Source organism: Microcebus murinus, chromosome 15, assembly GCF_040939455.1.
Source record: "Microcebus murinus isolate Inina chromosome 15, M.murinus_Inina_mat1.0, whole genome shotgun sequence".
Classification (NCBI taxonomy): Eukaryota; Metazoa; Chordata; class Mammalia; order Primates; family Cheirogaleidae; genus Microcebus; species Microcebus murinus.
The window spans coordinates 63324037-63336223 of NC_134118.1; the positions used below are offsets into that span (position 1 = coordinate 63324037).

At 43.0% G+C, this 12187-nt stretch overlaps 1 protein-coding gene across 7 annotated transcripts in view; it reads left to right on the forward strand.

The window, feature by feature from the left end:
• Positions 1 to 12187, forward strand: part of ACSL1 (acyl-CoA synthetase long chain family member 1) — a 69275-nt gene that overhangs the window by 13644 nt on the left and 43444 nt on the right. For 2 of the 7 annotated variants that reach the window (XM_076010681.1, XM_012784944.3), the window contains exons 1-2: positions 3149 to 3389; positions 8207 to 8433. In XM_076010681.1, the coding sequence (XP_075866796.1) occupies positions 8239 to 8433 (195 nt within the window). In that variant the 5' untranslated portion in view covers positions 3149 to 3389; positions 8207 to 8238. Of the gene's footprint in view, positions 1 to 3148; positions 3390 to 6387; positions 6409 to 6466; positions 6517 to 8206; positions 8434 to 12187 lie in introns of those variants that run through there. The other 5 variants (XM_012784942.3, XM_012784941.3, XM_012784945.3 and 2 more) reach the window with 4 other exon arrangements.

Here is a 12187-nt window from a genome sequence, read left to right on the forward strand (position 1 = left end):
TTTTAAACATACATACATCAGTGCATAGTTGCACAACGGCATTAAGTGCATTCACAATGTTGTATAACCATTGCTAGTATCTACGTCCAGAATTTTTCATCATCCCAAACTGACACTCTGCACCTCTTAAGCAATAACTCTCACTCCTCCCTGCTCCCCAACCCCAGCCCCTGGTAACCTCTGTTCTACTTTCCCTCTCTTTGAATTTGCTGATTCTGGGTACCTCACATAAGTGCGATCATATGATATTTGTCCTTTTATGTGTGGCTTATTACACTTGTGATAATGTTTTCAAGGTTCATCCATGTTATGGCATGTATCTAAATTTCCTTCTTGTTAAAGGTTGAATAATATTCTGTTGTTTGCATGTACCACATCTGGCTTATCCCTTCATCTGTTGATGGACATTTGGGTTCAGAACCTGGCTTTTTAAAGCATGGTGTATCATGGCTTTTGTCATTATCAGCATTGCCTACTGTCTAGGTTTGAATCACCCCTCGCATCCTGGGTTGCAGCACTTGCCCCTGAAGGTCCATAAGCATTGGCTTCAGAGCTGGGCTCTAGCCCTGTTCCGGTGCAGAGCAAGGGCAGGACACTTTCTCCTGTGCATAGTTTCCTGATCTTTGCATGGAAAGCAATAACAACCCCACATGGTAAGGACTGTTATGAAGACTGCACTTAATCGTGTGTGCAATTGCTTAGCACAGTGCCTGACACATGGTGAGTGCTTAACATACAGTGGCTCTTTAAGAAATCATAGCTGAACTAATTTCCCTGAACGTCTTTTTGCCCCCCTCCTATCTCATTTTACTCTACCATTTGTTCTAGATTAATTTGCCAAAAATGTGGCCCAGCACGATGGCTCACACCTGTAATCCTAGCACTCTGGGAGGCCGAGGTGGGCGGATCGCTCAAGGTCAGGAGTTCGAAACCAACCTGAGCAAGAGTGAGAGCGAGACCCCGTCTCTACTAAAAATAGAAAGAAATTAATTGGTAAACTAAAAAAAATATAGATATAGATAGATATAGATATATTAGCCGGGCATGGTGGCACATGCCTGTAGTCCCAGCTACTCGGGAGGCTGAGGCAATAGGATCGCTTGAGCCCAGGAGTTTGAGGTTGCTGTGAGCTAGGCTGATGCCACGGTACTCTAGCCTGGGCAACAGAGTGAGACTTTGTCTCAAAAAAAAAAAAAAAAGCCAAAAATGTGAGCACTGGAGTTGGGAGCTGCTTCTAGTAGTCTAGTTTGTGTCCTTCCAGCCTGAAGTGTAGTTCATCTGCTAAATGATACTTGTTATTTGAGGACCAGCTCAGCTGTGCCTTCTCCCTGAGATCGTTATGTTTCCTTTCCTTTTGTAATTTCTTTTGCACTTATTGCCTCCATGTTATACACTATTTTGTGTATATATTTGTGTTACATATTTTACTTCCAAGCCTCCAAGTCTGCACCCCCACCTGAATATGCAGCAATTCATTGATATGCCCCAATATAAGGAGAGGGTTTCTGCAAAACCCTCCTTCAGTCTTCCTATCAAAGCCTTATCAAGGCTCTCATATTATGGGACACTATCTCAGCCACTGTATTTGGAATAACATCAGGTAGAAAAGGCACCTTGTCCTGAGGTCATCTCTGCCAATCCCAGGGTCGATTCTTTGTAAAGGTCAACTAAGTGAATTTGACTTTTTCTAAGGCAATGACATTTAATACTAGCTGGGTAATTATTTCTTAGTGTTTGACCTTACAGAGGCAAGCATTGGTTATGATTGTAAAAAACTTTTAAAAAAAAGCAGTAAAGTATGAGGTTTAGTTATATGAACGTGGACCTGTAGGACAACATTTTTTACTGACCTAATATTCAAATGTGTTCTTGTGACTTGAGAGAATTTTTTCACTAGGAGCACAGATGTGATTTCAAAAAATGCTTCAACTTAAACAACTTAATAGAAGGGAAGAATGTGCAGATATGCCACAGAAAACTGTTACATGCCTCAAAAGATGGCTTTAGAAATGCCTAAGACCCTATTTGAAGATGCATGTTCAAAGAATTTGAATAAAATATTAATGAAATTTGAGTTTAAACAGTATTTTAAAAGTAATTTAATTTGTCATGCAACATAATTATATGTGTGTATGTGTGTGTGTGTATGTGTGTGTATATATATATATATATAGTTTAATGGATATAGAAACTGCTTGCTGGAAGTGTAATAGATATTTAACCATTTCATCTATATCCCTAAAAATTTATCTGGTCAGTTGGACACATTATGTTTGGGATCTCTTAATTTTGGGGGTTGGACGTGGGAGGGTAGCATATGTGATAGTTGTGACTTGTGGCTAGAGTGAATGGGTGAAGTACACCCCTAATCTTAGTGATTAAAAATTAGTATAGCTTTATACTTGTTTCTAAAAGCTGTGTGTCTTACTCTTTCTCTGATGACTTTAGAGGGGAGGGGCAGGGAGGGTTTAAGTTTAGAAACATTCAAGTCGAGTATTTAGTAAATGAAGCTTATAAAACTGAGGCATCTCTGCTTTGTTTCCCCTTTTTAAATCCTCTTGGAAATTGAATGGGTAACCCATAAGATCACTCTAATGAAAGTTAAATGGGTTTAAGGTTTATTAGACTTAGTTGGGATAGAAAAGCCCCAAGGCAGTGGATGGTAATAATTAATTCCCCGTGGACCCACTTGCTTATTTGTGCGTGAGATCCCAAAGTTGCCCACATGGTCTTTGTCCTTCTCGTGCTCAGAGGGAAGAGAAGGGCCAAGGGCAGCGACCACAGACAGGGATTCCATGGGGTGGGGTTTGGACAGCGACCTCTGCTTTCCTCTCTGACTAGGAGATGCGGGCATCTCTTTGGAGCTTCTGTACCTCCCTCTCTCTAGGGACGGCCCAACTGCTCTTTTGGTTCAAGAGGCGATGGCTTAAGCAAATCTAGCCTTAGGTAATTTGCCAGCCAGGGTTAAGGAGCATGAATCCAATGGTTTTGGAGTGGCGAACTGAAAGAACAGCAAATGGTCTGTCTGCTGCTCTCTTGTTCCTCCCGGAGGCCTGAGCTCTGCCCAGCTAGTACAGGACAAAGGGGGAGCTTTCAGCCTTCTGTAAATAGCCTATTGTACAAGGGGAGGAGGTGGGGCATGGCATGACAGCATCTTGCCAGCTTGGCTCACTGCAGTGAGGAAAGATGTCAGGATTTCTTAATTTGCTGCTGCCAGGGCAAGGGTACTATTTATGTGGGCTTGTTTGAGGGCTGCATTCCTAGTGAAGTATTCCATCCAACTGTTGTTATTCATCTTGATGAAAGCTTGAGGAACTTCAGAGGGAGAGAAACATCCAGGTCACCTGTTTTTTGATTTATAGAAGGCATGAAGAGAACAAAATGCTAATGTAAGTAAAAGTTTGCAGAAACGTAAGAGGTGTGTGTGTCCTTAGAGAGTGATGCCCTTATGAGTCACTTTTGGCTCTGAACTGCTTTTTTCACGGTGCAAACAAAATTGGAAGAGGTGGACCTTTGCATACAGTGGGCCTTGAACCCACATGTTCAGAGGCCAGGGTGATAGGATAAATGCTATGGTTTATGTAAGGTACGAGAGTTTAGGTGGATTTCAGGTGCAGAGCTCTCAATACCTTGGAGTGTTAGCACAGGAAGGACCCTTAGAAACCTGGCCTCGTGTTTCCTAACTCGGTCGGGCGAAAGGGGACTTGTGAGCCCTTTGCATAGATGATTATGTGTAGTATTTTCAGGAGAGAAGGTCACTGGCTTAGCACAATTAAGAATCATTTGTGTAGATTGGATTTAGAGTCAGGTTGGTGTCCCATTCATGACAAACTTGGGGACACCTTCCTTGGGGAAGCCTTTTAAGTCTCTAGTCTTGGTTTCCTTATCATCATTTTGCTATTGAGGTGTTTAGATAAGACACAGGATGTGAAAGCCTTTCCAAAATACTAAATAAATGCTATTTGCATTTTTAGCTCTTCTGTACAAAGATTAGGTAGACAGCTACCAGGATTTCGGTTTTCTGACAGCCTTGCAATCCAGGTTCTACCACACTGCCTTGCTCCCTCTGTTTCTACCCGGTTCTATTTAAAGGCATCCTTTGCGCTGGTTCTTTACAATGGGCTTGCGCCAGGTTTCTCTGGCCGTTGTTAAATCCCTTGTCATTCTGTGGTTTTAGACTCCAGCTTTGTAGCAAATTGCAGAAACCCAGCTGAGCAAACCCACTTTTTGGAAGTGTGAATAGGAAGGGTGCACTGGAATAGCTGTAGAGGAAGGAGAAGCCAGCTGTTGGTGGCCTGGTGTGTTCCCCACTGAGAAACACTGGCTTCTTGAGCTTTTCAGCTAATTGAATCATATTCTTAGCACACAGCAGCATGATTTATGTGCCCATGCTATAAACTTCCTTAGATGATGATGTGGAAGTTAGATTTTGAAAGAATAAAAAAAAAATTCCAACTAGAATGGTATTGGAATAAGAATAAAATGTGTCTCTGAGTTTTAACCATTGTTTAGCAAGTACAGGAGTCTTAATACTTAGAGACCTGTTAGGATTGAATCTTAAAGCATGCTGTTTTTATGTTCACATACAGCATTGAAAGACTATTTATTGCGTCTAATTTTGCCTCCATTTTTAAATACTTCAAGTACCTTTTCCCTAATAGCAGTTAAATAGAAGGGAAAAGATTTATACTGCTATAAGTTTCATGTTTAAGAGATGTTCTTGGCCGGGCGCTGTGGCTCACGCCTGTAATCCTAGCTCTTGGGAGGCCGAGGCGGGTGGATTGCTCAAGGTCAGGAGTTCAAAACCAGCCTGAGCAAGAGCGAGACCCCGTCTCTACTATAAATAGAAAGAAATTAATTGGCCAACTGATATATATATATAAAAATTAGCCGGGCATGGTGGCGCATGCCTGTAGTCCCAGCTACCCGGGAGGCTGAGGCAGAAGGATCACTCGAGCCCAGGAGTTTGAGGTTGCTGTGAGCTAGGCTGACGCCACGGCACTCACTCTAGCCTGGGCAACAAAGTGAGACTGTCTCAAAAAAAAAAAAAAAAAAGAGATGTTCTTTACATGAATCTAAATGAGATGTTGTCTTAGTTCTTTATGCCTAGACTATGGTTTTCCTATGTATGGGGTTAACCAATTTGCTAAGCGAAGTTGCTTTTAAGCTTGTTACCTGGTTGCCAGCTAAGAGATATGAGTTAAACCACTATAGCTCATCATTATCACCCACTAAATATAGGAATTTGGCTAGATTTAAATCCTTAGCAATACAGATTAGTATTCTAATAAAATACTCTTGCATTTATGCTACTAAATCTATAATTTTCTGAAGTTTTTTTTTTTTTTTTTAAATTGTTTCCTTGAGTTTTTAAACTTTCTTAGTATAATGCAATCTATAGCTTGGGTACTCCTGATGCTTAAAATAGACTAATGCATCACCTGTGTATGACTGTGTTTTTATAGACATATATAGTTTTTATGTTTTTATTTAATATTCTTACTCAGGGATGTGATTCTGTGGAATAGCCCCTGTAAATTCACATAGTCTAGGTTTTATGGCAACTGCTTCAGGGACCTTGGGAAGAGAAGGGAGAAGAGCATGGGAGTGTGTGTAAGGGGTGGGTAATTCCTGTTTAGACTCGAGTGTTGTAGGGTAATGAAGACAGCTAGAAGGTGGGCGGATTTGAGGGCAAGTTTATGCATTTTGTTGGTAAGGTTGCTTTGCATTTGTAGAGTTGTAATACCATCTGTGAAATTTTACCTCTCAGTGCCAGTTGAACCCGGACATGATCTGTCCACTTACTTATGCTGGTCCGAGAGGACGTCCCCAATGCCTCTCAGATGCTGTTCAATGTGGTCTCTCCCCATGAGACGGTCAGCCCGCTGAAAGCGTGGACCGGGCCGTCAGCACTGTCTTCCCAGCCCCCAGCACGGTGCCCGTCGTGCACCAGGTGCTCGTGCACCAGGTGCTCACATATGTGCACTTAGGGGAGTAGCTCGATTCCTTTGAACCCGTCTAGAGTAAACCTGCTGCTGCTCTTGGCAATCTGTCTCTTTCTCGGTATGTCTTCGGTTGGTTAGACATACCATCCAACATCCATCCGATCCTTCATTTCAATGGTTCGAAAAAAATATGCCCATTGTCTCTTCTTTTTGGGAAGCTGAGCAGAAAGAAAACAGTGTCTGTTTTCAGAACTGGCCCAGGCAGCGACACCCGCTGCTGCCTGTCCCTGCCCATGGGTGGTGCGGTGGGGTGACTCTGCTCCTGGCTTGCCATTGGCCCATCCTCCACCTCTGCTCTCCTGAGAAGTCAAGTATGGATTGTGTCTGCTAGTTACCTTTAGCCCAGTGGGCAGCAGCGTAGGACTCGCATGTGACTCATGCCCCGAGAGACCTTGGCAGGCGGGTAAGCACCAGCTGAGCCCTTCTAACCCCTCCTCACCCCCACCCTCACCGCCTTTTCTGTTTCTGCAGTGGTGTGTCACCCCACAGTCAGCTGTTGGTGGCACAGATGGTGAGTGGTTTTCAAGGGCTGGTACTTTCTCTCCAGAATTATGGCCTGAAGAAGTTTGCTTATCTGTACTGTTTTTGCTGTCATGGTAAACCCTGAAGTTTCTTGTGTGTGTGTGTGTGTATGTATGTGTGTATATACATGCACGTACACAGACCCATTATAGCAGAGACTGAATGCGCTGAGCAAATACATTAAGTTGGTTCCTGTACTGTTGGTGACCAATGAAACAGCTTGATATTCTGCTACTTTGTGAAAAACTATTTAATAGCATAGATTTAAATTTAAACAGGGGATTTCTATATTTGAAAAAAAAATTATTTTCAGCTTTGTGACCTAGACATTAAAAAGAATGTTATAGTAAATAGCTCACAAATACCATCTGACCTTATATTCAAATGTTAATATTTGTTGCATTGCCAGGGAATTTTTGAGAAAAGGCTTTCATATCATTTACTATTATTTCCTTCCCTTTACTGCTAAACTTTAGAGCAGTTATTCATTAATAATTTTCTAATTAGAATTATTCGTATTGATTATATCTGTAGTGCACATTTATTTTTTTAGGCTGACATATATATGAATTGTAACATTCTATTTGGGGCTTTGATGTATGTGTATCAGGGTATTAATCTAATTTTTTCTGTGTGTTTTTGCTTCTTAATTTTGTTTGCAAACTGCTTGTAGGCAAACATTATTATTTATTACCTGGTTACCTCACTGTTCTGTACTCAGGGCTAATCACAGAGCATTGATAGAGGAAATTAATAATAATATGTAACATTTTTGAGCACTTTCTGGTGTGTGGCACCAACCAAACCTCTTTATGAGAATCACTTAGCAGTCATAAAAGCCCCATGAGTTAGGTACTATTTTCATCTCTACTTATATATAAGGAAACTGAGGCACAGAAAGGTGAAGTAATTTGTCTGAAATCATACAGCTCATAAGCTGGGGAGGCAGAGTTTGGCTCTGGAGTCTAATACTATTCTATACTTTCTTTCACATACTTGTGCTATAATCTCTCTCTAGACATCTGGTGGTTGGTTTAAAGTTTATGCACACTGATTTATTTATTCGTTTCTTTTAGCTGTAATATCTTGGGCAATGTGAAAGAAATTGATCTTATCAAAATAGCCAACTACAGGTTTCCCAGCATTTATATTGCCACTTTTCTGATGGTGAAGCGTACAGGAAGGTGAAATTTAGATCGGTCTGTTTAACCAGTTTGGGAACTTGTTCTAAGATCTGTTGGAAGAAATAGACACTGATGGCTCTCAGGTGGTTTGGGCTTGTTGTTCCTTTTCACTCATCTCTTCATTAGCCTTGATAATGAGAGTCGAGTGTGTTTGATTAGGTGGAAGAAAACAAAGATACAATATCAGAGAGGAAAATAGAAACTTATACCTGCTTATTTGAGCATTTTATGGGAAGAATTCTTTGTGGATAAAATCTTTTTAATGTGGTTAATGAAAGGAAGATAATGTTTTTGTTTTTGTTTTTTTAACACGAGATAATAGAGAAATTGAATGAAAATGAATTCCTAAAATGTTTTTATAAAAATGACATTTGACAGCCAGGAAGAGGCCTGGAGCATTAGACTGTGGGTTTAATGCCTAGAGTGGTCGGCCTCCGGGAATTCTGGAGAGAAGTCCTGCCTCCCTGGAATGAACACATTTTTCTCTTCCGACAGAATCCAGCTTAGAAAACCACCAACACAGGACAATGCAAGCCCACGAGTTGTTCCGGTATTTTCGAATGCCAGAGCTGGTTGACTTCCGACAATACGTGCGCACTCTTCCAACCAACACGCTTATGGGCTTCGGGGCTTTTGCAGCACTCACCACTTTCTGGTACGCCACGAGACCCAAAGCCCTGAAGCCGCCATGTGACCTCTCCATGCAGTCGGTGGAAGTGGCGGTAAGTGAAGGTCCCCTCTGCCCCCTGGGTTTCCTCTGCCTCCCCCAGGTTAGTTAAGCCCCACTGGATATGGTATTGCTCACAGTCACAATCACATATTTGGTTATGAGGGTACGTTACAAACACCAGTGCGCTAAAAAAACCAGCAGTTGTTGATAGTAAGCAGAGGTATAGGCCAAAACGTAGGGCACAGGGACAGATGAGGTGGAACTGGCTGAGTGGCTACCCGCAGTCGCAGAAGATCATTCTGGAACGTACAGCGAGCTCCTACCCTGTGCTAGGCTCTGTGGTGGTCCCAGGGGATTCATTCCATGAGTGGAAAAAGACAGCGCCGAGCCCCTATGCTCACTGGGGTTATACTCCAGCGGGGATGAGAGTTGCTGAACAAATGTTAAAGAAGGAAGGATTTCACTGGTAGCGTATCTGGAACTTAGAACACATCCTCAAGCTGCTGGAAGGGACTTTGGGACTTCAAAGAGAAGAGGGCTAGACAGAGCAGAAACTTGCTGGAATAACGTGGCTGCAGAATGTAGGACAAGATGTGAAGGAACAAGAACATTCAAGAGGGGCGTCTGAGTGACTTGCTGAGTGCCCAGGCTGTGTGTGACTCACCGGAACGCAGGTAGTGAGGGCTTCTTGAGTCGGCTGGCATGGGGAAGCCCGAAGACCCTTTTAGGAAGATTCTTTCTTTTTTCTTTTTTTTGAGACAGAGTCTCGCTTTGTTTCCCAGGCTAGAGTGAGTGCCCTGGCGTCAGCCTAGCTCACAGCAACCTCAAACTCCTGGGCTCAAGCAATCCTGCTGCCTCAGCCTCCCGACTAGCTGGGACTACAGGCATGCGCCACCATGCCCGGCTAATTTTTTCTATATATTTTTAGTTGGTCAATTAATTTCTTTCTATTTATAGTAGAGACGGGGTCTCGCTCTTGCTCAGGCTGGTTTCGAACTCCTGACTTTGAGCAATCCGCCCGCCTCGGCCTCCCAGAGTGCTGGGATTACAGGTGTGAGCCACCGCGCCCGGCTGGAAGATTCTTTCTTATTGCTCCTGCCCTCCTTTCTTTCCCTTCTTAATCTCTTTTCAAGGTTAGCAAAAAAAAGGTGAGGTGTTGAAAAGATGAAGCCATGTTCTCGTTGATGCTTTGACACGTCACCTACACTCGCTTTTGCTTTGTGGTTGCCTGCGTTCCCTACCTAAGTCAGAGTTACTTTTCAGTATAGATTATTCAGCAGATACACAGAAGAACATTGTGAAGCCCAGAATTCCCTCTTTTTACTGCTTTAGAAGTAGAGATGAAAGACCTTTCCCACCTTTCCCACTTCCCAGGATGGCCACAAGGAGGAGAATGTGTGTCCTTTCAAATAAAGCCCTGGCTGGAGTCAGAGCTTTTTTGTTATTTGTGGGGTTGTAGTTCTTTGTTTTGTTTTAGACAAGTTCTTGGATTCGTTAATGTGAAACTCTTAAAATATGTAAAAGCTATGTCATAATTTGTGCCAAAATATAAATATAGAATGACTGAACCACTGCTGAGAAAATCTACTTTATTTAGAAGGTCAGGGTACCTAAATATTTCACCTCAGCTAATCACATACCAATGAGTAGAATTTAACTTTTCGCAGTAGATTCGCGTGATGTTTTTGGCTTTCCTTCTCCCTCTGGTGGAAGACCTGCGGTAGCATTGCCATTGCTGTGAGAAGAGTCACTGGCCAGTGCAGGGTTAAGACATTTTTAATTTGGCAGAAACTGTGAGAAATGCCTGGTTCTTATTTTATGAGAAATTCCGGGGGCACTTACAATGTAGTTTTTAAATTCCAACTTAACATAAAGTTACTGTACCTTATTAAAGTAATTGCACGTGTTCTCTGTAGAACAATTTAAAACTATAGGTAAGCAGAAAGAAAATCCTACTACCTGGTATATAGGTTCCCTGATTTTTCTTTTTGCTTATAGAAATAGGTTTAGCTCTGATTTTCGGAATTAGTGGGTCTTTGGAATAGACACTAAACTTGCTCTGCCTTTTTTTAAAAAGAACTTAAAATTTTGAATTTAAAAGTAGCCCTGGTAAGGTATTAATATTTTACAAAAAAAAAAAAAAAAAAAAAAAAAAAAATAAAATAAAAGTAGCCCTGGAATTATGGTGCTTAGTAATCGCAGATGCTTTGATACAGCTAGTAGCATCATCACACAGAGATCCATGGCAGGGAAGGAGGAACTTAACTCGTTTCGTAAAGTGTTGGTGAGGAGCCTGTGTTTCCGGCACTGTTGCAGGGGCTGACTGCCAGGGTGAGGTGTGCTGTTGCTTTGTTCCTAGTCTGAAAACAAGTAAGCACCTTTTCCAGTTCCCACCTTCACCCTGCCCCCTCATCTCACACACGCAGCTTTTGTCACCCTCCTCTTCCCAGAAACTTTCCACGGACACGAACATGAGAGGCATCTGTGCTTGGTGGGGTTTGGTCACACCTCATCACAACCCACGCCGGCTGTTTCCAAGCTACCCTTTTGTAAAGCAGCAGCACTGAGGTTCTTTTACAAGTTACACCTCCTAGAGTTTTTTTTTTTTCAACAACCAGGGTTGGAAAGAGGAGGTTAGTGCTCATGCTGCCAGCCTGTAATGAAGACCCACATTAGAGAATGGGACAGAGAAGTAGGGTTAGGAACAGAATCCAAAAAGTCTTTCCTCAGTGTTGGAGCATGGCCTGAGAGGGACCCTGTCTGGAGAGCCATGTCCGTCCCCGTGGCTGCTGTGGCTGCAGTGACTGCTCACCAATTGCAACAGTGACCTGAAGGCTGGCTGTTTCCCTGCATGCCAAGGAAGAACTTCCATTTTCTAAAGATTTTTACTGCTGCTGCTCTGTAACTTTGGGCAGTGAATGGAAGCAAGTTTTGTGGTTTGTGTGTTTGTTTTTGTGTCACTTTCACAAGGGATGTGCAAGAACTTCCGGTTTTCACCTGTCTTAGTCTGTTCTCTGAGGTTGAGAGCCCCCTGGATCTTTGGTGAAGACAGCCTCCACTAGGGTGACTTGGTCAGGGCCCAGACCCTGGTGGTTGCAGTTAAGGGAAGTACAAGAACATGGTGGGGCCAGAAGGGACCAGGGAGAAGACAGATGGGACCTAGACTGGACCACCTGCTGTGGGCAAGTTCACCAGGCGTTTCTGACCTTCACGTTCCTCGTTTGGAAAACAGGAGTGACCGAGGTGCTTCCCTCCTTCAGCATTGCCTAGAGGGCTGAGTTGTTACGCAGTGGCTGCCTGGCCAGAAATAATTAATTCAGTAAATGTTATTTTTCTTCTTCCCTGAAGGTCTCCTCTTTTAACCCTCACCTTTTATACCTGAGAAAACTGAGTTCAAAGAGATGAAATTCTATTATACAGTTAGTGGAAGATCTAGAACTCTGTCTTGCTGCCTTCATTATCGTAGTTGCAAGTTGTGTGCTGGAAGGAAAGTTTAGATCTGGCCAGGGCAGTTTGAAGCGTCAGTGGCTAGAGCTTCTGCACCCACGAACGGGCTCTTCTGAAAAAGGACGTGCAGGCTCAGGAGGCTGAAGGTAGTGATGGGAATGGAAGGAGCAAAAGGGAAACAGAGTCTGGATTCCGTGTACACAGGCTGGATGTAGAATCAGAAACTGCCAGGAATCGGGTGGGGAGGGTGCACAGGGCTGTGGAAACCTGAGCGGTTCTGCCCTCCTTGTGTCCTCCGCGCCAGAACCAGGTCGGACAAAGAAGGGGTCAGAGCAGAACTTGGTGCTGATGGGCTTGTA